This window comes from Triticum aestivum, chromosome 2A (genome assembly GCF_018294505.1).
Source record: "Triticum aestivum cultivar Chinese Spring chromosome 2A, IWGSC CS RefSeq v2.1, whole genome shotgun sequence".
Classification (NCBI taxonomy): domain Eukaryota; kingdom Viridiplantae; phylum Streptophyta; class Magnoliopsida; order Poales; family Poaceae; genus Triticum; species Triticum aestivum.
In genome coordinates this window covers 239,717,098-239,743,427 of record NC_057797.1, presented here as the reverse complement: position 1 = coordinate 239,743,427, position 26,330 = coordinate 239,717,098, and the positions used below count along the sequence as shown (strand labels likewise).

The 26,330-nt window shown below is 51.9% G+C and overlaps 1 protein-coding gene across 2 annotated transcripts in view; it reads left to right on the top strand.

The window, feature by feature from the left end:
- Positions 1-26,330, top strand: part of LOC123188470 (ATP-dependent DNA helicase SRS2-like protein At4g25120) — a 33,929-nt gene that overhangs the window by 5,648 nt on the left and 1,951 nt on the right. For both annotated transcript variants that reach the window (XR_006494693.1, XM_044600608.1), the window contains exons 8-26: positions 2,582-2,771; positions 4,043-4,099; positions 4,184-4,289; positions 4,365-4,498; positions 4,620-4,694; positions 4,792-4,917; positions 4,998-5,126; positions 5,202-5,285; positions 5,804-5,917; positions 6,015-6,115; positions 6,434-6,500; positions 7,217-7,267; positions 8,126-8,203; positions 24,368-24,571; positions 24,672-24,710; positions 25,279-25,350; positions 25,420-25,506; positions 25,580-25,636; positions 25,867-26,030. Coding sequence is in view for 1 of the 2 variants with exons in the window: in XM_044600608.1 (XP_044456543.1) it covers positions 2,582-2,771; positions 4,043-4,099; positions 4,184-4,289; positions 4,365-4,498; positions 4,620-4,694; positions 4,792-4,917; positions 4,998-5,126; positions 5,202-5,285; positions 5,804-5,917; positions 6,015-6,115; positions 6,434-6,500; positions 7,217-7,267; positions 8,126-8,203; positions 24,368-24,571; positions 24,672-24,710; positions 25,279-25,350; positions 25,420-25,506; positions 25,580-25,636; positions 25,867-26,030 (1,935 nt within the window). In the remaining variant the exon portion in view is untranslated. The remainder of the gene's footprint in view (positions 1-2,581; positions 2,772-4,042; positions 4,100-4,183; positions 4,290-4,364; positions 4,499-4,619; positions 4,695-4,791; positions 4,918-4,997; positions 5,127-5,201; positions 5,286-5,803; positions 5,918-6,014; positions 6,116-6,433; positions 6,501-7,216; positions 7,268-8,125; positions 8,204-24,367; positions 24,572-24,671; positions 24,711-25,278; positions 25,351-25,419; positions 25,507-25,579; positions 25,637-25,866; positions 26,031-26,330) is intronic.

Here is a 26,330-nt window from a genome sequence, read left to right as displayed (position 1 = left end):
CGGTAGCTCGACAATAGGACAACCTAGTTGCGGGATCGCAGCCGTCGCCTCATCCGTGTTGCAATGCAACGGAGCTCTTGGCGTAATTCGCCATAAGGCCAGAGGCGCGGCCGAAGAACTTCAAAATTTGGCAATGATGTCGCTGGACGAACAATGGCAGAAAAGTACCACGTCATCAGCGTACAGAGACACCATGGGGATCGAACGTCTAGGGTGCAGTTGAGCCATGATTCCCAGGTCGATCGCGCGCTTGGTGAGCCATTCTAATGTGTCAACATTGAGTGCCCGCGACGACGATCACGCTGGCAGAGCCCCCGGCGGTGCCAGATAGGGGCGCCCGGCTCGCCATTCATCAGGACGCGTGTGCTCGCCGACGACAGGAGGATAGGATTCACTCCAGAAGTCTGTTCCCAAAGCCATATTGGTGAAGGACCTCGAAGAGGAAGGGCCAAGCCAGGGAGTCGAAGGCGGGCGGGAGGTCTAATTGGAGCAAGACTCGTGGGGCACCCGGTTGGTGAAGGACCCGGGCCGATTGCTTGACTAGAATGAAGTTGTCATGCAGACTTTGACCGGCGATGGACGTGTTTTGGCTTCGGCTGACAAGGCTATCCAACTTTGGGGTGAGGCATAGTCAGAGGACTCTGGCAAAGATCTTGGCCACTAGGTGGATAAGACTTATTGGCTTGTAGTCGTTTAGTCTTTAGTGTGTTCGCATCTGCGTGCTTCGGTAGCAGGGTGATCAGCGCCTGGTTGAGGCAGCCATGGCCTCTCATCTCATATAACTGTTGGAAGACGTCGACAAAGTCTTGTCGCACCATACTCCAACAGGCCCACAGGAACTCTGCGGTGAAGCCGTCGCCCCGATCGCCTTGAGCGCGGGCAGACGCTTGATCGCCTCCCAAATCTCCTCGGTGTTGAAGGGAGTGTTGAGGTCGTCAAGGTCACTGGGCACAATTAGCTCCAACAAGTCCACTGTGCAATCGCAGTCGATGGCGGTGCCCAGGAGCGCATCATACTGCGCAAAGGCAGCTTTCGCCATGCTCTCGTGCTCGGTGATCACCTGGTCGTCCACATTGAGGCCAAAAATCCTGTTCTTCAGCTGGCGGAAAGAGCATTGCCGGTGGAAGAAGGCGGTATTGACGTCGCCGTCCTTCAGATTGGCGAATCGAGCGCGTTTTCGAGCGAATGTGCACTCCATAGAAGCCAAGCCAAGATAGGAAATCTTAAGCTGCTTACGGAACTGATCCTCTTGCAGCGTCAACATCCGGTCTTCCTGAGCCTTGTCAAAGCGTGAGATGAGCTCGTGTGAGATGGCCATCTTGTTCCTATTGTTCCCGACAGATCGGGAACTCCAATTCGTCAACTTCCGTGCCGTGGCTTGCAATCAAATCATCAGATGGCGGTAGGGGTTGGCGTCATCGATGGAGCTCTAGGCCGCAGCCACCGTCTCGTGGAAACTATCAAGGCGCAACCATAGATCCTCAAAGTGGAATCGTTGATGTGCAGCCGGTACGGCCGTACGGGGGTACAACCAACAGCAATGGGCTGTGGTCAGAAACCACAGATGCGAGGCATCGAAGGTGGCAAGCGGCATGGGTGTCTTCCCAGTCAGCAGTGCAAAGCACCTGTCAAGGTGCACCACGGTGGTTGGGTGGGGGAGGGGATTGCTCGTTCGACCATGTGTACCGGCGACCATTGAGATATATTTCCTTCAACGTGAGGTCGTTGATCAGCCTTCGGAATCTGCTCATCATGCTTCTATTCAGATTGCCATCATTCTTGTCTTTGTCGTGGTAAATTAGGTTAAAATCCCCGCAAAGCATCCAAGTAAACCTATTCATGGACAACCCGGCCCGGAGGCCCGAACCCGAAGCCCGACATTCAGGCCGGGCTCGGGCTCCAGTTTCTCGCCCGAAGCCCGGCCCGAAAGTCTGAAATAAGCCCAAAATGGCTATATATATTATTTTTATTTGAAATATAGGTATAATAAACTAATATAATATCCCGAATATGATTAATTTAATTAAAAACGCCATTGTTCATGTGTTTCAGGCCGGGCGGGGTCGGGCTCGGGCTTGGGATTTTTTCATCGGGCTTTGCCAAGCCCGGCCCGAACCTGGCCCGTGGAATGATCAGGTTTACATCCAAGGTCCCTGGCAATTGCTGCGGACGTTGCGTAATTCCTGAAGAAACACGATTTTATCTGCATCATCCTGCGCTCTGTAGACCACCGTCATCCACCAAGGGGCATCTGAGCCTGTGGAAACCTTGGCAGTGATCGTGTTCGCGGAGAACGCCGGGTCCGTGATAGTCACGGCCTTGCTCTTCCAAGCGAACCTCTTACAATCATCTCTAACTGTAATTTAATGTCTCACAAAGTTGTTAATGGAAAAGTATGTGCAATGCTATATCAATTTGCTGATCTGATAATTTTCTTGTTTGTGTTTTATGTTCTCATTTCAATACACATTCTCTTTCTTGCAGTTTATTAAGTCTACAAGTTGTTGTGAACTTTTAGATACTTGTTCTTGGCTTATTTTGTCCCTTATTTTGAAAATATTTCTACAACATTCGTTTGAAGGCTAGGCCGCACATCTGAATTCATAATATATGGCCATGGGCAACAAAGGAGGGCCATTATTGAGGCAGAACGCCTGTTGGAGCATGGCAAAAGTGATGGTTTAGGAGATGCAGTTAAGCAGCAGTATGATGGAGACATTAAACATTCTTTTAAAGACAAAGCTAAGAAGTGGTTGAAGTTTGTTACACAGGTGCCTTCTATTTCTGAAGATTCATCACTATCATTTTATAGTTTCTATTTCCTTTTTGTTTTGGTGCACCTGCAGCTCTATGAAGGGATTGGGCAGTCTCTACAGCATTTTGCTCCTGCAAAATTATTGTAAAGCCTAACAATAACTTTAAATCTACCCAAAGTGTCGTTCAGATTCTCCTTATATATGTATATATGTTTGTTACTTGCCACCTTCTGCACAATCGACAGCGCATAATATTGAAGGAACTGCTTCAGCATGCTGTGCAGACATTGTTCTAAAGGCTTACTGCATATAGTGGATTATTCCTAGTCTTGTTGAGACGCCTGAATTAATTCAAGATAAAGTATACAAAGTTCTGCATATAGTAGAAAACAGAAATACAAAGGTTTTATACAATACACTTGACATACAAAAACTAACTCTGAAGAATCACTTTAGAACCAATCAATTAGGACACAACAACAAACGTCTTATTAATAATTTTGACAATTACTAGATCCCAAAAATGATGTGAAAACTCTGGGTAACTATAATACTGCTTGAAGCCTTGAAGGTGCCTCACAAAACCATAGGTGTGACCACATGCTAAAACTGGATCACATTTAGCTTAGTTGTGAATGGATATGTCCATAGTTAAAAAAGGCACACCTAGGCAGGCGCTTAAGTGCGCGTAGGCTCTAGGTGATAGCAAAACGCCTAGCGCTTAATCTGCGCATAAGCATGCGCTTTGGCCAGAAAAGTGCAAGGCAGTGGCTATGTTTTTAAAGCGTCCCTAAGGCGACGCCAAGGCGTCGAAGCGCCCCCCCTCCGCTTTGGGAAATCGACCGCTTTGGGCGCCTAGGCGCCAAAGCGCCCCCCCTCCCTAAGGCGGTAAGGCGTCGCCTTAAAAACATAGGGCAGTGGCCATAAGCATAAGCATAAGCATGCACTTTCTAACTGTCTTAAGTGCGCCTAGGCTATAGGTGATAGCAAAATGCCTAGCGCTTTTTGAACTATGGGTATGTCTCACTTCACGGGTAGTCATGGGCTCATGGCTATGGATTTTGTTTGTCCAAAGCATTTTGGTTCACACAATTCTTGAGCTTACTACTAGAGTCTCTATCACATTTGTACTAGATCCAAACTGTGAGCGAGTCAGTAATATGAAGAAGTCTTTCTGGAAAATAATCATGTATCTATAGTGTAGGAGGTTGTGTTACTAAGCAGATCTTTTTGTGTAGTTGGGTTTTATTGTTACCATTTACCAAATGTTGCATCTTCATTTACAGGCGAAATCTTCAGGACAAACTCCTGAAGAATATGAAAAGAAGGGCGATTTGACAGGAGTAAGCTCTCTTCTGTGTATAAATCATTGTTATCCACTTTGTTCTATAATCACATTGACCTTTACTTCGTGACATTTTGAGTAGGCTTCGATTCTTCGGCACTATAATGAAATACTAGTGTCTTGTAATGCTCTTGATTATCATGATTTTATCAACTCATCCATAACTCTTCTCACGAAGTTTCCAGAAGGTAGTTTCATTTCTTATCTCACAATATCACCTGCTTTGATGAGCTGTTGATAAGATATCTGTCTTGCCTATGCAGTATACAAAGAGTGCCAGAACACATGGCAGGCAATAGTGGTTGATGAGTTTCAGGATACCAGTGCTATGCAATATTTTCTTCTGAAGCTTCTAGCTTCTCACAATCATATAACCATAGTTGGTGATGATGATCAGGTATGCAAATTTGGTCCACTTTATCATCCAAGAATTTTAGAACTTATGGTTTCTAGATGCCCATTGGTGCTTTCAGCTGCCATACATATACTATTTTCAACTTCTTTTTCTCTTGTATCAGTCCATCTTCAGTTTCAATGGTGCGGATGTTTCTGGCTTTGATTCATTCCGTAGAGACTTTCCAAATCATAAAGAGGTAACTGTGACGTCTCTGGGGGCACTTTCTAACTGTCTTAGGTGTTACATTTTCTTCATGATATCTGTTAAGTAGCTTGCCTTGCCGATGACTGCAGATCAGGTTGAACAAGAACTACCGCTCTACACGGGCAATTGTCGAAGCAGCAACAGCTCTTATTCACAACAACACTAAACGGTGTAATCATAAACTTGCTGAGACAGACAACCCTTCTGGAAGTAAGGTATACTCATAGAAGCCCAACTGAACTGCTTCGTTTGTTCTTCCATCCTGTCAGTTGCTTATTGATTTAATATTACTTAGATCACTGTTAAGGAGTGCCATAGCGAAGATTCACAATGTGCATTTGTCATTGACAAAATCATTGAAACTACATCTAGTTCAGCTGAAGGCCGCGACTTCGGTAAAATTGCTGTCCTATATCGAAGACAGGTTGAGAATTTTTGAACCCTGCATTGTAGAAAAGCACATTTGGTCATGCTTGCAGTCTAACTTTCTTATACACAGATAACTGGCAAAGCATTCCAAGTGTCATTTCGCAACAGGAAAATACCCTTTAATGTTCATGGTGTGGCTTTCTACAGGAAAAAGGTAGTTCAATTTAGTTTAATCTTGAGACTCATTGCAAAGTAGCAATTTCTCATTATTTCTCTTTTCTTCTGTGCGGTTAACTCTACAGTCATTAGTTGGGTAACATTTGGGATCTTGGAAATTTCTTATGGGTTGCAAACGAGCTATTGCTAATTTTTCAATGCCTTTGGAAGGAACCAGTAGGGAAGCACCCTTCTGAAAATATATGTTATAATCATAAGCTATTGTTTGATCTTGATGCTATGAAGCTAACAACATTATTTGTTTTTGTTTACTTATTTTTTTGTAGACATGTGAGTTTGGTCAACGTCAGCCATACCTAGACTGTTCGAGAAATCAATCATGCGAAATCTTTTTTTGTGCATCACCAAATTTTGCATAACTTTGTTCCACTTAATAATAAACGAATGACCACACTTTAGTGCACTCATAATTTACTTGGGAATAATAAGTAAACAACCCTGTAAGTGCTCTCAATTGCCTCATGGCTTAAGTGCTTTACCATGCTATTATTCCAGGCCATCAAAGCTATTATGGCAATACTTAGGACCACGTTACCTGGTTGTGATGATGGCCCATGGCGTCAGGCCTTAAAGACCCTTTTGCCTGGTGACAAGGAAGAAAAAAAGAAGGTTCAAGTGTTACCAGACTCTTTCTTTTGCGTGTTATACCTTTTTTCATTTTTAAAATTTCCATATATTTGATAATTTGTTGCAATTTTATTTGCAGATTATAGATCATGTGGAAAAGATTTCATTGGCTAGAAAGTGTAGCTTCATATCAGCTGCTACTGACATCTTCAGTGCAAAGGTCTCCGGGACCTTCAAAAGGTTGTTCAATTCTCCCTGTTAACTTGCTGTTCTTAGACACCATAAATTCACCGCAAGTATTGTTATTTCAAGCTAATTGAAGACTGTTTATACCATCTTTTACATGGGCACCATTATTGCATATGTACATTAAATGTGTGTAGGACCGATGTTGTTTGTGCTTTGAGCTATACAACTGCTGCTTATTTATAACATAATTTCCATTTTGTTCTTAGTTTGGAAACTTTGTTTTGTCAGTAAGTTTCCTTATCGTTATGCCATGCTCATGAATCTACTAAATGTTGCTTTATTCAGAGTGTCTCATTTTGTTGGCTGCAGGACCCAGATTACTCAAGGGCGTAAGGTTTTATCGACCTTGTATAGCCTATCAAAATTTGTTGAGAGGGTACTGAACAAAATTTTACTCCCCAGTACTGTACATTTCTTCATAACATAGGATACATCTCAGTTTACGATATATCTGCAATGTTCCATATCTTCAAAATTTTCTGTAAAGAAATAGCTGACCTATAAAAACGTAAACATCTATGGAATGAACATGTGCCATCAATTTCAAGAACTTAGTTCTTTTGCCTGTGTATTTAGTATTTACAGGTAAGAGGGTTATAACTTCTGCACATCACCCATAACTTAGTAAACTTGCATCGCGTTCTCTGTTGATAGTCAGCAGTGAACAAACTTCTGCACAACATTATTTATAACTACCCCATGTAGAGTGGACAATTATAACTTCTGCACAGCAGTGGTACACTTCATCTGATCTTGTGGTTAGTTTCTCAAGAGCTACATCCTTTTTTAACTGACTGCTAATGCAGAACCACACTAATCAAGGTCACCTCTAAAATAGTAGCCATCTTCTTAATTACAAATATTAACCCTCATCGTAAGTTCATAAGAGGTAGCAACCACTTTTTTTTGGGGAAAAACACAAGTCTATGTATCTGAATGTACTATTTCATGAAAGATATCTTTGTATGTGTTGTGCTCTGATAATGGTCTGATTCTTTTCATAGATACATGTTAACATAGACGAAAGCATAACTCACTAAACCTGCAGCAAAGCCTTACTGATAATTGGCTGTCTTCATTTTTGTGTCTCAGGAACAATCAGTTTCAGCTGTCATTTCTTCTGCAGGAAATATGCTACCTCAGGTTCAGTTACTTGTTACAATTGCATCCAAAAAGATTTACTCTCTGTTTTGGTGTTTTATCACCTTTTTACAAGTTTTTAAATAGCTAGCTATAACTGTGCTATAGCTTTTTGAACCCTAGATGCTATCTGCCAGGCATATTCATTATTTTTTATATTCTAGTGTTAAAATCGATGATTGTTTTCACTAGTTTTTTTTGCGACCTCCTGCGAAAAGTGCAATTTAAACCTTGTTTTTAAATATGACCTGGGAGCACTGTGAATAGAAAAAGTGCTTTTGAAGCAACAGTGTTACTCCATATCGGTGTGAATTTGTACATGCAGTTGGTACATGACTTTATGTGATCCTATCATCTAATGGAATCATGAACTGTGTGCTCACACCTGTTGATCATCTTGAATTCTTCTAGTTTACTGCAGAATTCATGGTATGCAATAACTGGGAGTGGGGGTGGGGGGTTAAATTAGGCACAATTGTAACCTCCTAATCCTGATTCGCAAAAAAAACCCCCTCCTAATCCAAGCTTATTCATAGGGGGAAACAGCCAGCTGGAACAGTGTCATGTGCTTTCACTGTAAACATATAACTATAACGTAGGATCTGACATCATTGTTTGCCACGTGTTCTACGATCAGATCATGCTAATTTCCTGTTGTAAATTAAATCTACAGTAGAAAGCTGTGAAATTGATATATGGTTTGGGCACACATTACCTTATCGCATATATGCTTATTACCAAACTGAGGCTGATTTGGTGTGTCTCTAGTCCCTACTGATCCTATAATATCTACATCAATGCTTTGTGTATATTTCATTCTTTTCATGATGGTTAATTTAATAATTTTCATTTCTTTGGCAGCAATATCTCCTTGAAAAGCGTGCAGTTATTGATAACGATGGTGGTAAATTGTTAAATGAAGACAATGACATCAGATCTGTAAGTTCATACTATTTGATGCTCTTAATGTTCTATGTGTTGATTGTCTTGAGACTTAAATTTTGATGTGCACTGAGATGAAGATCATTCTGAATCATCCTAGCTCTAGCATATATAAGAGCATGCACAAATGGAGATTGAGCAAGATATGCATTTTGTTCCTCATTGAAAATGCCCAAATCAAGTGACGTGCTGCTTTTATTTAAGTCAAAAGCAGCTATTGGTAGACTTGTAACTAATTTTCTGGAAACAAGCTTATTTAAAATAGCTTGTCAACCATCATGGTTGGATAAAGGGTCCATGATCTCACTGGTAATGAGTCGCTGTTACCAAAACTAGGAAATCTGTAATCTAGCCAAGTTTTCCAAAAGCCAAACAATTTGATTACTTGAGACTAGATAGCGAAAGTTGTGGCTAACTACTCGGAGAGCAAAGAGGGCGACGGCGCGCTCTGGCGATGGCGATGGCGACTACCCTCCTGCGGTGGACGTCGCCCCCGCTCCCCCTCCCCAGCCTCTGCGCCGCCCCCTTCGGCCTCTGCGCCGGCCTGCCGTCCGCGCCCCCTTCCCCGACCGCGCCACCCGCCCCGGCCGTGGCGCCGCTCCCCTCGCCCGCCCCTGTCCCTGCGCCCCGCATTCGGTGGGCAGACCTCGCCGACGAGGACCCGCTCCCTTCTCCCGCCGCTTCCCATCGCACTGCACAGCTCGGCTGGGCCGGTGGCTCAGCCCCCCGCGTGAGGGGCTCGGCCGCCGGCTCGCGGCTACCGCGGTTGCCGACATCGCCCTTGAGCCCCGCTCGGGCTGTTGGGAGGCAAGGCGCGCCCTTGTGGAGCGGGGCTGCCCGTCGCCAGCGCAACCGGACTTGGGGTGTGGCTGGCCGTTCTGACAGGGGTCCGACTCTTACGTCGTGGCGCCGCCCGATGGTTGACCCGCGGCCGCGTCCGGTGGCAGCTCCGACCTCGCTGGCGGCTAGCCATGGCCCGGTCCCCTCGTCCCCTTTGGTGCGGTCTTCCCCATTCCGCCCGTTCATCGCCTCGTTCGGGTCTTCTTCCCTCTGCTTCCAAGCCTCTCGGTCCACTCGACGCCCCTGGTTGGCCCTTGCCGGCGGGTGCTGGCGGCGGCGCTTGCCCCGACTAGGGAAACCCTACGGGTCCCGCCCCCTCCGCGCCTCCTGGGCCGCCCCTCGCCCGAACCTAGCCTCTTGGGCCGTGGCCCAGCCCACCAGTCGCTGGCGCTAACTGGGCCAACCCTGCTTGGACCGGGCCGGCTTGCGGCTGCTGGGCCGCTTCTGTGCCCTAGGCCCGTGGCTCCAGTGGCCTCGATATGGCTCCCCCGAGGCTTTCTGACCGCATCGTCTCCCCCCCGCCGCCTCCCTCGACCCGTCCCATGCTTCTGCTCCCCCGCCCGACGCGACGCGCCCCTCTCCCTCCCCGCCGGCCTCCGCGGCTGTCCCCCCCCTCCCCCGCCGACCTTGCCGTGGCCGGCCATGCCCCGCGAGTGGGACGACGGCGCGGCCCGGCACAAGCGGCGCGCCAAAGACTGCTGTGACCCCCCTCGCCCATCTCTTGATGCACTTCGACGTGAGGAGGAGCTCACGCGTGAGCTCCGGGAACTCCACGGCGGCCGCCGCGACGATCGGCGCTCCCCGCCCCGCCGGGACAATCGGGGCCGCTCCCACTCCCCCCGGCCGACGGCCTCTGGGGACTGGCGCCCCCGGCGCCGCTCGCCGTCCCCGGCTCCTCGGCGTGGTCGGAGCCCCTCCCCATCCTGCTCGGCGCGCCTCCCGTCTCCTTGCTCCCAAGCCCAACCGGTCGCTCTTGCATCCCGGAAGTACGTCCCGCCCCACGCCGCCGCACCTTCGGCTCGGGCCTCCACTGCCACTCCAGGCGGCGGCCCGCCCCGCGGCCGCCAGGGCCCCGTGTAAGGGCATATTTATCGCTAAGTGTTTTGGTGATTGATGACAATACTCGTGCAGACTAATCGTGTGCCTTGAGTCCCACAGATACTTCTTCATTAGGCACAAGATGATTCGGTGCCCCTCGAAGACTAGTGAAGCCGTCGTTGTTCTACGTTTCTCTTTGGTGGAGTTGAGTCGTAGGAGAGCCGTACTATTAAGAGGGGGTCCGCGTCGGAAAGGTAGGGTGGAATCACACGTACACTTGCCCCTCCTTTCCTTGCACTTTGGAGCTACCCATCGTTATCATTGTTGTGCGAAAAACTGACGACTACTGCTGTACTTGCGGTAGTACCGCAAGTACACGCGGTAGTACCGCGAATCCTCACGGTAGTACCGCCCCTCTGGCGCGGTAGTACCGCGGTACCTTGGCCTAGTGCCGCTCCAGTGCGGTAGTAGGGGCGGATGTAATTTTTTACATCCGCGCCCCTCACGGTAGTACCGCTCCTCTGGTGCGGTAGTACCGCCGCACTCTGGCCTAGTGCCGCTCCGGTGCGGTAGTAGGGGCGGATGTAATTTTTTACATCCGCGCCACCCACGGTAGTACCGCTCGTCCTGCGCGGTAGTACCGCGGGCGCTCACGGTAGTACCGCTCCTTTGGAGTTGTAGTACCGTGGCCCTTCTGCCTAGTACCGTTGCGTCGCGGTAGTAGGCGCGGATGTAATTTTTTACATCCGTGCCTACCACGGTAGTACCGCGCCTTACAGGCGGTAGTACCGCGTCGGGTTTTTGCACCACCCTAGTTTCTGCGGAAGTTGACACGGATGAAATTTATTTCGTCCGCGCCCTTCCCAGGCCGTGACCCTCCTGCCTTGCGGTAGTACCGCAAGGGGGAGCGGTAGTACCGCACCAGCGGTAGTACTGCTTCTAGCTCAGGCTTGTTCCGGCCTGTGTAGCTGCCACGGTAGTACCGTGATCACCCACGGTAGTACCGCGCGTCGTCGCGGTAGTACCGCTCCCTTAGAGCGGTAGTACCGTGAGTCGCGGGCAGAACTAGTGGATAACGGTTGGATCTTTTCCCCGTCTATATAAGGGATGTCTTCTACCTCTAGTTGACTACCTCTTCCACCTCAAAACTCCATTGTTGCTCCAAGCTCCATTTTTGCTCGATCTCTCTCCCTAGCCAATCAAACTTGTTGATTTGCTCGGGATTGGGTGACAAGGGCCCGATCTACACTTCCACCAAAGGATATTTGATTCCCCCACTTATCCCTTGCGGATCTTGTTACTCTTGGGTGTTGAGCACCCTAGACGGTTGAGGTCACCTCGAAGCCATACTCCATTGTGGTGAAGCTTCGTGGTGGTGTTGTTGTTGGGAGCCTCCGATTGTTGTGGAGATTGCCCCAACCTTGCTTGTAAAGGTTCGGTCGCCGCCTTCAACGGCACCAATAGTGGAATCACGGCATCTCGCATCGTGTGAGGGCGTGAGGAGAATACGGTGGCCCTAGTGGCTTCTTGGGGAGCATTGTGCCTCCACACCGCTCTAACGGAGACGTACTTCCCCTTAAAAGGAAGGAACTCCGGTAACACATCCTCGTCTTCACCGTCTCCACTCTTGGTTATTTCGTGCCTTTACTTTTGCAAGCTTACTTATTGTTACATCTCTCGCTTGCTTGTGTGCTAGTTGTTATTGCATCATATAGGTTGCTCACTTAGTTGCATATCTAGACAACCTATTTGTTGCGAAGTTTATTTTGGTAAAGAAAAGCTTAAAAATTGTTAGTTGCCTATTCACCCCCCCCCTCTAGTCAACCATATCGTTCCTTTCACCCCGCCAAGAAGAAGCGCCGCGGTCAGGGCCGGGGCAACCAAGGCTCGTTCCCCCCGCCGGTTCCGGGTGCCCCCTCCACCCCGGGCCCCGTCTCCAACCTCCTGCGCCCCCCATGCTTGAACTGCGGGGTGGCGGGTCACTCGCAAGTCAACTGCGCCAACCCCCAGTGTTGCTACATCTGCAAGGATCCTGGCCATCCCGCCCTCCTGTGTCCAGATAGACCGGTGATCTTGGAGCTCATGATGTACGGTCACGGTATCGAGGGGCTGGGCTTCTTCCACCTCGAGGTCCCCGACACCCCGCCCCCACCCCCACACTGCAGGCTATTGTCACTGTGATCGACGGGGTGGCCTCTCCGGAGATGATTGAGGCCGAGCTCAACCACCTCTACCGTTGCCAGTGGGACTGGGTGGTCACTCCTACCGCTGGCCACATCTTCACCGTGGTCTTCCCCGACTCCGTCAACTATGGATACGCCACCCGCAGTGGCCGGATCACCCTCGCCCTCAACCAACTCGTCGTCGACGTTAACGAGCCGATTCTCGACGCGAAGGCGGTGGCCGTTCTGGATACCACTTGGATCCTTGTGGCCGGCCTCCCCGACATCGCCCGGTCGGAGCTCGTCATCCGCCAGATGTCCCGGATCCTTGGCAAGGTGGTGGTGGTTGACGAGCTCTCCCTCTGCAAAAAAGAGGAGGTCCGGGTCAAGGTCAAGTGCTTAGACTCCTCCAAGCTCCGTGTCACCGTTCGAGTGTTCTTCAGTGACCAGGGCTTTGACCTACGGATCGCCCCCGAGCCTCCCAACCACGTCGGTCGTCCCCGTTTCTTCGACGACGGCCCGCCCGGTGACAACCCGGGGGCCGACGGGGACTACCACGGTCGCCACCGCCCCCGCTCCCGCCGGTCGGAGGAGGTGGGAGGGTCGGACGATTCCCACTCCCGCTCCCCGTCCCCCTCGCCTACTCCCCCTACCTCCGAGGACCGAGGCCGCCAGGCCGCGCCCGGCCCTCCTCCCTCCTCTGTGGCCACTGTGGAGACATCGCCCGACCCGGTTGCCGAGTCCTCGGAGGCCAGCGACACCTCCAGCTTCGGCCTGGTCGTCTGTCCGACCTCCTTCCCCGCTCCCCCGCGGCGCCCGACCTCGTTGGGCCGGCTCTGGAGGTGGTGCCGCTCCTGGCCGCGACGCTGACCTCAGGCTCGGCCTCGCCTGCTCCCGCGGTGGGTGTACCACCACAGGCACCCTCCCCTGGCGCCGCGACTGCCATTGCCTCGTCTTCTCCGCCTCCCCCGACGCCCCCCTGGACGCCCTCCCGCTCCTGGCCGCGGCCCCTACGAGTGCGCCTCCGGCCGCGGCGCCTCCCGTGGTCGTCCGGCCACCCTCGGCGGCGACCCCCCCATCGTCCCCATCGATTCTGGTGGTCCCGGCGGCCGCCGCCTCCGTCCCTGCTTCGCTGTCTGCTCGCTCGACTCCGACTCCACTGCTCCTCGGCTGCGTTGGACCTCTCCAGCTCCCTCCCGCGGCGGACCCCGGCACGGATGGGGAGACCAGGGTGACCACCCCCGTGGCTGCCCAGCCTCCCCCTCCGCGATCCGCGGCCTACTCCCGCCGCGGCCAGTCTGCTTCCTTCCTGGTGACGGCCTCCCGCGGGAGCGCTCGGCTCGATGCTGCGCGCTCGGATGGCAGCCCGGCTCTGCCCATCCACGAGCGGGCAGAGCTCCGCGCTGTGGCCCGGAACCTGGAGCCAGGTACACCTGCAGTCCCCCCCTCTGTTACTACTTGCTCGTTCTCTGCTCTCGAGTCGGTTCCGCTTGGTCATCTTGTGAAGGTCGTGACAGACTCCGCGATCATCTTCAGGGGGGAGGTGGCTCCCCCCTTAGCTCAGATCGAGGCCATTAGGGCCCGCGAGATCCTTGACGGTAGACTAGCTGAAGCCCGCGTGGCTCTGCTCTCGCCTCCCGTCCCTGCGCCTGCTGTGGAAGATGCCACTCCGGCGCCCCCTCGGAGGACCGGTGGTCTCCTTCCGTTGGCGGCTGCCGACCTCTGTGGCCGCACTCGGTCTCGGACCGCCGCCCTCCGCGCCCAAAGCGCATCCCGTGTCCTGGGGTCAAGCAGCCCCCCAATGGATGCTTAATGCGCGCCCTCTTCTGGAACATCCGCGGTTTCGGCTATGATGGCCGACACCGCCAACTCATTGAGTACATGCGCGAGGAACACATTGACATCGTCGCCATACAAGAAACCATGCACACGGAATTCTCCCTCCCCGAACTCGATCGGCTTAGCTCCCACCTCTTTGCTTGGCATTGGCTCCCTTCTAGTGGGAGCACTGGCCATTCCGGTGGCATCCTGTTAGGCGTTAAGGATGCCACCTTCGAGGTGGGTAGTATGGACAGGGGCCAGTTCTTTGTTAGCATGGAACTTTTCGAGCGGGCCCTTAACTTCAAGTGGGAGGTTACTATCGTCTACGGCCCTGCAGACCATAGTAGATCTGCCTCCTTCCTCGAGGAGCTCCACCGGAAGGTTACGGCTGCTACGCTGCCGGTGGTGGTTGGAGGTGATTTTAACCTCCTTCGGTGCGCGGAAGACAAGAGCGATTCACACGTCAACTTTGCTCGCATGCAAATGTTCAATGACTGCATTGCTGATCTTGGTCTTCATGAAATAGATAGGGTGGGTGCCGGGTTTACCTGAACCAACCGTCAGGCTTCCCCGACCCAGTCCGTCCTGGACCGGGTCCTAGTTTCCCCGGAATGGGACCTCCGCTGCTCCCTAGCCTCCCTCCGGGCCATCACCCGCATTGGCTCCAACCACGTACCCCTCCTCTCCTCCGCTGACGAGCGCCCCTCGACCCCCCCCCCCCGATTCCGGTTTGAGACTTTCTGGTTGTCCCAAACTGGCTTCGTGGAGGCGGTTGGTGCCCGTTGGGTGGAAGCTCGCGCCCAACTGCAGCCCCGTCCCCCCTCTGCCATTGACTCATGGCAATTCTGTGCCAAGCGAGGCAGGCCGTTCATGAAGGGGTGGGGCGCCAACCTGGGGCGCGACCTCCGCGAGCGCAAGAAGGCCCTGTTGACCGCCATTCAGGCCCTGGACCTGCGCGCTGACGCGGTTGGCCTCTCTCCCGAGGAGTGGCTCTCCCGTTACGACTTGGAAGACCAGCTTTCTGTCATCTACACCGATGAGGAGACCTATTGGCGCTTGCGTGGTGCCCAGAAGTGGGTATTGAAGGGTGACGCGAACACGGCCTACTTCCAGGCCATAGCGAATGGCCGCCATAGACGTAACACCATCCCCCTTCTTTGGGATGGATCGATCCTCCTGCAGCCCCCCCGCGACATTAGGGCCCACGTTGACGGTTTCTATAGGTCCCTGTTCTCAGCTGCTCCTCGGAGCGGCTTATCTCTGGCCCGGGACTGTTGGTCTGGCCGCCAGCTAGTCTCCCACGCGGAGAACGCGGCCCTCATGGCCCCCTTCTCCGAGGGTGAGGTCTGGGCTGCCATTAGAGGCGTGAACCCTACCTCGGCCTCGGGTCTGGATGGCCTCCCGGTTAAATTTTTCCAGACCTTCTGGAATGTGATCAAGCCTGAGATCATGGCTATCTTCGACGAGTTCTACGTTGGGTCCATCGACCTCGGGCGCCTTAACTACGGGATCATCTCTCTCATCCCCAAGGTTACTAGGGTGTCCGACATCCGCCAGTTTCGTCCAATCACCGTGATTAATGTGATCTTCCGGATTCTGGCAAAAGGGTAGGCGACCCTTCTTGCTGATCACATTACCCACCCCAACCAATCCGCCTTCATTCAAGGTCGGTATATCCTGGATGGGGTGCTAGTGCTTCATGAAGTCCTGCATGAGGTCTGATCCAAACACCTCAGGGCGGTCTTCCTGAAGATCGATTTCCATAAGGCTTACGACACTGTTAGCTGGCCCTTCCTTCGGGAAGTTCTGCTCCGGAAAGGCTTCGACGAACGATGGATCACCAGAGTGATGCAGATGGTATCCTGCGGGCACACTGCCGTGAACATCAATGGGGAGATTGGCCCTTACTTCCCCACCCTTTGTGGGGTTAGACAAGGCGACCTGTTCTCCCCATTCTTGTTCAATATGGTGGTGGACGCACTCGCTGCCATCCTAGACAAGGCTAAAGCTGCGGGCCATATTCATGGGATCACTCCCCATTTGGCCGGTGGCTCCGGGATCTCCCTGCTCCAGTACGCCGACGACACCATCATCATGGTCGAAGGCTCGGACGCGGACATCGCGAACCTTAAGTTCCTCCTCCTCTGCTTCCAACAAATGTCTGGCCTCAAGATCAACTTTGACAAGAGTGATGTGATGGTAATGGGCTACCCTCCGGCGAAGGCCCTCGACATCGCCAACCGCCTCAATTGCCGCCTTGGTTCCTTCCCAACGACTTACTTGGGAATGCCCATTAGTGACTCTCGGCTTACCGCTGCGGACTTGCGTCCGACCGTAGCCAAGCTGCAAACGCGCATTGAGCCATGGCAGGGTAGGTGGCTGTCGAAGGCGGCTCGGACGATTCTCATCAACTCCTCCCTCTCCAGCCTCCTCTTGTTCCTCATGAGCTTCTACAACCTTCACGAGACCCTTCACCATGAGATCGCCAAGGTTCAATCTCGCTTCTATTGGGCTGGCGATAACAATAAGCAGAAATACCATAGGGTTAGCTGGCCAGACATCTGCAAGCCCCTGGATCAAGGAGGCCTTGGTATTATGTGCTCTAAGCGCATGAATATTGCCCTCCTTTCCCGTTGGCTTTGGCGCATCTCGCAAGGACACGGCGGCCTCTGGTGAGACATCATCCGGAACAAGTACCTGCGTGGGCAACCCCTGGCCTTCTGTCAAAGGTCCGGCGGTTCCCAGTTCTGGCAGGCGGTCATCCAACTGCTCCTCGTCCTACGCATTGGGACGTCCATCTCGGTTGGATCGGGTGCGGCGACCTTGTTCTGGTTTGATTGTTGGGCGGGTGACACCCCCTTCGCGGTTCGCTTCCCGGACCTCTTCTCCATCCCCGTCGCCCCCTCGATCTCTGTAGAGAGGGCCCTTATTGACTTAGGGCGCCTCGCTTTCCGGAGGCCCAATGGCCTCCGGAAGCCGCCGCTTGGCAAGAGCTGCTTGATTGCGTTGCTCTCCACGAGCCGGTTGTGGATTTTGGCCTGGATGAGGTTCGGTGGCGTCTTGAGCCTTCAGGCCAATTCACCACCAAGTCCCTCTATATGGCCATCGCCCCCTCCTCCGCCCCTCCCCCCTTTCGGCGGTGTGGTCCATCCGCCTGCCACTGAAAATCCGGATATTCATGTGGCAATGGATCCACGGACGGATCCCATCTGGGGTGGAGGTTCGCAAGCGCAATGGCCTTGGTTCCGGCCTCTGCCCGCTATGTGGTACCCCCGAAGATTCGAACCACATCTTCTCCTGTGTGACCGCTCAATTCGTGTGGAGCTGCTTTCGAGAGGTGGTGGGAGGTGATTGGTGCCACACCAACTTCCCCGACCTCTTCGCCGAACTCCAGAACTCCCCTGTGCCCTCTTGCCAAATTAGGTGGCTTGAGATTGGGGCTCTCGCGTGGACTCTCTGGACGATTCGCAATAAGCTTGTGATTCAGTGCATCCCTCTTCGCCGGGCTACTGACGCTCTCTTCAAACTCTCTGGTTACTTGCAGCTTTGGCGGCCGCTTAGTCGCCCTCAGGATCGGGACGCCATCTCCGCCTTCATCGCCGACCTTCGCTCGATGGCCGTCCGTCTGTCGCCGCCGCCCCCTCCGCCCCCCCGGAGCCAGATTAGACGCCCGACATGTTCTCCGGCTGCGGCCGCCTTTTTTATGTGTTTTTTGGGCTTGTTGAGCTGTGCCCTCAGCAGAACCTTTGTACTCCTGTTGTGTGACTTGGGTGTGTGTGTTGTGGACTAGTCCGTGTATGTGTGCTCTTGGCGGTTTGCTTTATTTATAAAGCGGGGCGAAAGCCTTTTTCGGTAAACTAGATAGCATCTTACTCAAAGTTATGAATACTCAATCTAACAGAGTCTCTCTCTCTCTCACTGAGTTTCTCATCACTATTTTGTGTAACTACAATATTCCAGGAAATTCATTAGGATTCCTTTCACTTTGTTCTTAATTTCTGGGCTAATTCACCGTACCACGACCCCTTGTCACAATGCCTCGACTATTACCAAACCTGTTACTTTGGTTACTTCTAAAGAATTTGCAATCTGGCACTGTTTGATTATTTTTCGAGAGAACGCAAAGGACCTTTGCGATTCATTGCATTGAAAAGGTAGAGTTTGGATACAATCCTCCTAGGAGGTCAAGTACAAATGATGCTCAGTGAAACTAGTGCACATCCCAGGTGGACGGCAGAACGATGTGAAGGCCGCGGGCACCAGCTCGTGCCCACTGCTGGGCTTCATCCTTGATCCTGGAGACCAGTACTTGAACCATGGGCTGGGCGCCGCCGAAGATGCACTCATTGCGTTGCTTCCAGATCATCCACGACGTCAGGAGGGCAATGGAGTCTAGGCCTTTGCACATCGGTGTCGGCGTGTTTTGCCTGGCGTGCAGCCACCAGTCCATGAGCGAATCTTCGTGGCTTGGTCTTGCGGTGGTCATCCGTAGCCATGAGAGGATTTCGTGCCAAGTCTGCCTGGAGAAGGGGCATTCCAGGAGGAGGTGGCATCGTCTCGGGGGCTTGGTCGCATAATGGGCATCGAGTTTAGTGCTGGACGCCACGCCTAGCCAAGCGATCAGCCGTCCAACATCTGTCCTGGTCTGCCAACCAATGGAAGAACTTCACCCGCGGTGGCGCCCAATTCTTCCAGACGAGCTTCCAAGAGAAGGAAGTTGTGGAACCCTGGAAGGTGGCTAGGTAGCAGGAGCTAGCAATGTAAGTATCCGAGGCCGTCCATCTCCAAACTAGCTGGCCAGGAGCGTCCGAGAGCGTGATGTGCTCGATCGCCAGCCAGACATGAAGGTATTGCCCAATCTCATGTATGCCCAGGACCCCGTGTATGTCTCTGGCCCAGCTATGTCCCTGCAGTCCTTTAGCGACGGTACGAATTCTGCGTCAGCGCTTGGGGATGCAGTTGTAGAGGGCTGGTGCGATTTCACAAATTGACTGCCCATTGATCTAGCGGTCTTCCTAGAAGTGTGCCGTTGATCCGTTTTCGAGGGTCGTCGTGGTGGACGCAAAGAATAGCGCTTTCTCCTCGGCAGAGAGTTGTAAGTCCAGGCCACTCCACGCGCGCTCCTGGTCAGTGCACGAGAACCATAGCCATCTTAGTCGTAGAGCGAGCCCAGTGCGCTCCAGATCCTGAACTCCCAATCCACCGTGTGATATGGGGCGGCAAACGCGGCGCCAGTTGACGTGGCAGTGGCCACCATTGGCGGTGGCGCGACCAGCCCACAGGAAGTCGTGCTCGATCTTCTCAATTTGACGAAGTGTCTTCCTCGGCGGCGCGTAGGCGAGAAGTTGATGCACGGGGATGGCGCTCAGTACGGACTTGACCAGTGCAAGCTGCCTAGTTTTGTTCATCAGGTGGGCCTTCCAAGTGGGGAGTCGGCCGACAATCCCATCGACTAGAGGTTGCAACTGGGCGGCAGTCCGTCGGCCTATTGTGAGGGGGATCCCAAGGCATGTGATCGGCAGGTCGACGATGGGGCATCCCAAGTGTGCCAGAGCTGTCGTTGCCTCGTCCGTGTTGCAGTGCAACAGCAAGGCCGAGCTCTTGGCGTAGCTAACCATCAGGCCGGAGGTGCGGCCAAAGAGCGCCAGCACTTCGCGCACGGCGATGATGTCGCCGGGCGAGCAATGGCAGAAAAGCACGGCGTCGTCCGCATACAAAGATACCGTGGGGATCGAGTGCGTCGGGTGCAGTTGTGCCATGACGCCCATGTCAACGACGCATTTGATGAGCCTGGCCAAGGTGTCGACGGCGAGCACAAAAAGCTGCGGCGACATAGGATCACCTTGCCGGAGTCCCTTGCGGTGCCAAATAGGTGGGCCCGGCTCTCCGTTCATCAGTACGCGTGTGCTCGCCGAAGATAGGAGGATAGAGATCCACTCCATGAACCTGTTCCCGAAGCCGAATTGGCGTAGGGTCTCCAGGAGGGAGTCAAAGGCACGCGCGAGGTCTAGCTTGAGCAACACTCGTGGGTCACCTAGCTGGTGAAGAAGCCGGGCCGATTGCCTGACCAGAATGAGGTTGTCGTGAAGGCATCTGCGGCGATGAACGCATTTTGGCTCCGGCAAACAAGGCCATCCAGCTTGGGCGCGAGCCGCAGAGATGGTACTTTGGCGAAGATCTTTGCCACCAAATGAATAAGGCTTATTGGCCGGTAGTCGTTCATTGTGCTTGCGTCCACGCGCTTCGGCAGCATGGTGATCAGTGCCTGGTTAAGATTGCAAAAGCCACGACCCCTTATCTTGTATAGCTGCTGGAAGGCATCAACAAAGTCTTGGCGTACTATGCTCCAGCAGGCTCGCAAGAATTCTGCGCTGAAGCCGTCCCGCCCGGGCGCCTTGCGCGCAGGTAGCCGTTTGATCGCTTCCCAGATCTCATCGGCGCTGAATGGAGCATCAAGGTCTATCAGGTCAGTGGGCGTGATCAGCTCCGACAAGTCCAGCGTGCACTCGCGGTCGACAGCAGTGCATCATAATGGGCAAAAGCTGCTTCCACCATGCGCTCATGATCGGTGATCATTTGGCCATTCACGGTCAGGCCAAAGATTCCGTTCTTCTGTCGTTGATAAGAGCATTGCCGATGGTAGAAAGCCGTACTGGCGTCGCTGACATTCAGGCTGGCAATCCGCGCACGCTGCCGAGCAAATGTGCATTCCATAGAGGCGAAGCCAAGATAGGCGATCTTGAGCTGTTTGCGGAGCCAATCTTCATGCGGTGTCAACTGTCGGTCTTCCTGAGCTTTGTCGAAACGCGATATCAGTTTGCGCGAGATTGCCATCTTCTACTTAATGTGCCTGACAGATCGGGAGCTCCAACTAGTCAGTTGTCGTGCCGTAGCTTGAAAACGTAGCATCAGCCGACGGAAGGGGTCGGTGTCGTGCACAGATCTCCAAGCCATGTCCACCGTGGCATGGAAGCTGTCCATGCGCAGCCGCATGTACCGTCGATGTGCAATCGGGACCGGGGCGCAGTCCAGGAACAATGGGCTGTGGTCTGAGATGACCGATGCGAGGCATCGGAGGCTGCAGGCAGCATGGGCTTCCTCCCAGTCAGAAGTGCAGAGCACCCTGTAAAGGTGCACGAGGGTGGGGGACTGCTCGTTCGACCAGGTATACCGGCGACCATTGAGATAGACCTCCTTCAACGTGAGATCGCTGATCAGCCGCCTAAATCTGCCCATCATGCGTCTATGCAGGTTGCCATTGTTCTTGTCTTCGTCGCGGTAGATTAGATTAAAATCTCCGCAAATCATCCAAGGTCCCTGGCAAACGTCCCGGATGTCACGCAGCTCTTGGAGGAAGGCGATTTTTTCTGTGTCTTCTTGCGGTCCATAAACCACCGTCATCCACCATGGGGTAGCAGAGGTCGTGGAAACATTGGCGGTGATCGCGTTCGCGGAGAACTCCAGGTCCGTGATATTCACGACTCTGCTCTTCCAAGCGAGGAGGATGCCGCCTCGCATGCCGATCGCTGGTAGGTAGACGTAGTTGTCAAACTCTGAACCTAGCGTGTCCAGGATCACCGAGGAGCAAATCAGGGCCATTTTTGTCTCCTGGAGACAAACAATGGCCGCATAAGTGGATGCCAGCAGGGAACGAACAGCGAATCTCTGAGCGCGGGAGTTCAGGCCGCGTACATTCCAAATAACAATCTTAAGGCCGTGATCCATAAGCAACATGATCGACGGTAGAAAGATTGCAAAATGACAAGGCTAAGTCTCGCGAGCAGCGACAGTGCGCGCGGAGACGACCGCGGTCACATCGACAGGGAACTCACGGTCAACAAGTGCAGCGATGGCCGAGAGAACGGCAAGCGGGATGGGCGCGGCAAAGATGCCATCGTATGTCCTCATCTCCGATGCAGTAATCCGCTGGTCGGTGCCCACGATCCCCAGGGTACGCAGGATTTGGACATGTGCCCGCCGTTCAAAAGTCAGTGGCACCGTCGTGGGCGAACAGGCTGCGGTGGCTGAGCCTCCTCGGCGAGGGTTGAAGTTCAGAGGTCGTCGTGGCCTTTTCCCGGGTGCAGGCAGCGTGGCTCCGATTTGCTTCGTTGCAGCAGCAAGGATGTCGCCCAATGTCCATGCTCTGTCAGTGGTACGGGACGTGGAGTGGCGAAGGGTTTACTGGCGGGGAGGCAAACCTGCCAGCAGTTGCAAGTAGGGAGGCGCGGTTGGGCGTCGTCCCCAGCGATTGGGATGCCGCGGAGCTCCAGCTCAACACGGTATTCGAACCCACCGCAGCCGGCATGAGCTAGCTTGCATCACGGGCGGAGCGACAGGGCAAAACGTGGGCAGCTGATGAAGTGGTCACCACGCATGCGATCCATGGACGTTCTGGAGCCGAAAATGATGAGGAAGTCCTCAGGACGGTGCGTGTGGACGGTGAAGTCGCCTTCCCCAAACTCGAAGGTGCCGCAGAGCAGCTCAGAGACGTTGCGGGCCGTCACCCGAGGCATGTTGCCAGTGATGGTGGCAACCATCACGCGTGAGAGCACTGCCTCGGCCTCCTCCATCTCGACGGAGCGTTCAAGAATGACCCGCGCTGGCTCAGCAACGGTCACTTGCGCCACCGGAGTTGGGGGCGGAGGTGGTGGCGGGGGGGGGGGGGGGGGGGGCTGGTGGCGGCCGGCTCACCGATGGAAATCAGCGCAGCCGCGGGATTCGTGGCCGGTGATGAGGCAGCGCCTGCAACAGATGCCGTTGGTGCAGTCGCGAACCCGGTGACGGTGGTCAAGACAGCGGAAGCAGAGTCCAGCCACCTCCTCCGGCGACGGGCTGCACTGCCGCGGCATAGCGGGGCTAGGCGCCCGGGGGCGGAGGCGGTTCCTGCGGCATGGCTGCTGGTACCCGTCGGCGTCGACCACGACACCGCCCGAGATGCGGTGCACCTCAGAGCGTGGGCCAAGGCGGGCCGAGGCAGGTAGCCGAGTGCGCGCGGGCACGGCAGCAGGGCCAGGCGGCGCAGGGGGGGGGGGCGGTCCGGGGTGCCGGCGGCGTGCGGGCCACCTCACTGTAGGAGCGCGCGGAAGACTCCCCCTCCAAGTCGAACCAGCGTCCATCACCTGAGGAGACGCGGTTGCCGGAGTGGGAGCGGGCCTCGGAGGCGGCCATGAGGGGTGGGGAGGGGCTCGGGAGGTGGGCCACCGGCGGGGAGTCGACGGCGGCAAGGCTGGTGGGGGGCGGGCTCAAGCTAGGCTAGTGGCGGGAAGGGAGCGGAGCGGGAGGGGGCGGAACGGAGCAAGCGGAGCCATCTTCGCACTGTTTGATTATTAGGTAAGTGGAAATGCAGTCCGCTAGGGCCCATAGAGGTGGTGATCCTCCCTGTCTGTGGTCTCCTCCTAAAGCTAACCCTCATTTAGGCAGTGACACGGTGTTAGAACTGCTGTTGGAGCAAGTTTTGGCCTTTTAGAAACAGGACAGCTCTTATAGTGTTTTCTTTTCATGTACTCTATCTTGTAAGCCCAAACACATAAAAAACTAAAAAGTGAGCCTGAACTCATATAATAATAGTGGGGTAAAGTGTTTCAGTTTCTTTTGAGTAAATTCACAGAAAGACATGTTAGAGAACTACGGTCTATGTTTAATAGCAAATCTGTGCAAAAGAAAAATGTGCAAATAAAGCTGCTATTTTCTCCCTTGATCCTTGTCTTCCTGCACAAACATTTGGAAGTGCACTTGGCACTAAACATGTACTCCCTCCTTTTCAGTTTATAAGGCATATCTAGTTTGTCTTAAGTCAAACCCTTCTAAGTTTGATCAAGTTTATAGAAAAATAGCAACATTTACAATACTGAATCAATAGTAGTAGATTCATCATGAAATGTGTTTCCGTCGTGTATTATTTGGTATTATATATGTTGAGTGTTGACACTATTTTTTATTAACTTGGTCAAACATAAAGGGTTTGACTTAAGACAAACTAGATATGCCTTATAAACTGAAAGGAGGGAGTATATGTGTTTTGTTCAATTGCAAATACACTTTTGTAGTTTTATAAGGGTGTAGGTAACCCGTTGCCTAAACGCTGCACCCAGAGTCCCATACCCAGCTGCGCTATACCAAGTGTAGATATGCATATAGGTCCATCAGCGTAGGTTGGCCCGTTTTATCTCTTTGTACCTGTACTTAATTCCTTATTTAGTATTTTGATTGTTCGATAGACATATTATATTATTGCTAGTGATTTGTCTTAACTCTCATTCCTCATATACAAAGGTGACATTGACATTGTATCAATTTGCAGGTACTTCAATTTTTAATGGATGATGTGTCTGACTTCTTGTCAACACACTTTTCTAGTTCAGGGGATGCAAACCAGACTGAGGAGAAAGGCTGCACTGCTACACTTAAAGCCTTCATTGATTACATTTCTTTGAGGGAAACAGAAAATTTTCGATCCCGAAAGGAGGAAAATAAGAACTCCATCACATTAACAACTATTCATCAGGTTCTGTCTTTTCTATCCAAATCACAAATAATGTCGTCTATTGTGGCATTTGGTAGTTGTGTGATACAATTAATGTGATGATTTCCCCTTTCGTTTGCAGTCAAAAGGTTTAGAGTGGGATGTTGTGTTCATCGTGCAGGTATTTTCTGCAATCTTTAGAAAGCGGTTACATAAAACCACAGATACATCTTTCATGGCATGTTAGTCACATACTCACGTGTATATGGTAAATATCATGCAAGTGCTAACTGAAATGATGTTAGTATTTTTGTAGGAAGTTTAGGCTGTAACCCAACATTTGATTTCTTGATCATAATTTCCAACCTTTCTGCTAAGTTGAGTGCTTTCAACGCAAGCCAAATCCTATCCAATAATTGAGTGCTTGTCGTTACTGTATTGTCATGAGATATGCCAATGTCATCAATCATTAATTGTTGAAACTTTTGCTGGTTTTATGGCGAACAAGAGCAATTTTGTCGGAAGGATATTGGCAACGCCCTAAGATATCAGCTTCGGCATAACACAGAAAGTTTTATTTTGTCATGAAACTTCCCTCCTCACATGTTTCTCTTTTCTGTAGACCACTGATGAATCTTAATACCGCACTTCGATAGTCTTTTTCTTGTTTCTGTTTAATATATGCTAATCAGTAATTCTATTAAGTTTTTCAAGTCGACATTTTCGTGCTAATCCTTGCATTTGTTCAGGCAAATGATTCAGAGATCCCCTTACTGCACGAGTACAATGGCACTGTGAAAGAAGCTGGATGCACATTGGAGGTTTGTTCAATACCTATTATTTGTTCCTCAAATGTTCCTTTGTGTCCATCAACTTGGCTATAATTACAGGAGGAGAGGAGGCTATTCTATGTTGCAATGACACGAGCTCGGAAGAAATTGTACATCTTGCATGTCACAGTTGACTCTCATCGCCAGGTACCTGATGTTTATCTTTTATCCTTATCTTCATACTCCATCTAGCTTTTTCTGACAAACTATTGGTTTCTAGCTCCTACTACCTTCACGTTTCCTTCGAGAGATTCCAGGTCACCTTTTCGACATACAGGTGAGCAGTAGTGTCAGACCATTTTTGACCTATTTTTATCTCTGCCTGAAGCTAAAATATTAGCTCCATCCCCTATTGATCTGTGTTCAATCATATAATCTGCTAGAGCCACATAAAATCATTATTATTAGTCCTGCTCAGTTATTTCATCGGCAGTCATATTGTATACCCCATTCATTATGTGAGTGGAATTTTAGCATTATTGTTTCTCTTGTTTTGATAACTTGTAGGGTGAGGGGCCTGCAACAAAATATCACGAGCAGCCTTCTGGAGACATTTCATTTGATCACGCTGAAGGAGAGACATCAACTGAAAAGCCTATTGTAAATCAGAACGAAACTTCACCTTACCCTGAACTGATGCAGTCATGCCTTGCTAATGATTTCTTGAAGAGGTAAAACATTGTATTTCGATCCTCCGTTTCCTGTTTAGTTTATTTTCTTTTTTGTTTCTAATAATAATAGTGAATGCTATATTATTTTTTCTGCACAGTTTCTGTAGTATTTTCTATTAGCAAACATACTAATATATCTTGCAGATATGCAGTAGCATAGCTAAGCAAATATGCAGTAGCATAGCAAAGTATGTTGCAGATATATTAGTATGTTTCTGAGCAGCCCTGTGCATGTAGCTCCCGCTTGCGCAGGGTCCGAGGAAGGGTCTGAAATGTAGGGAAAGGCTGTATACAATAGAC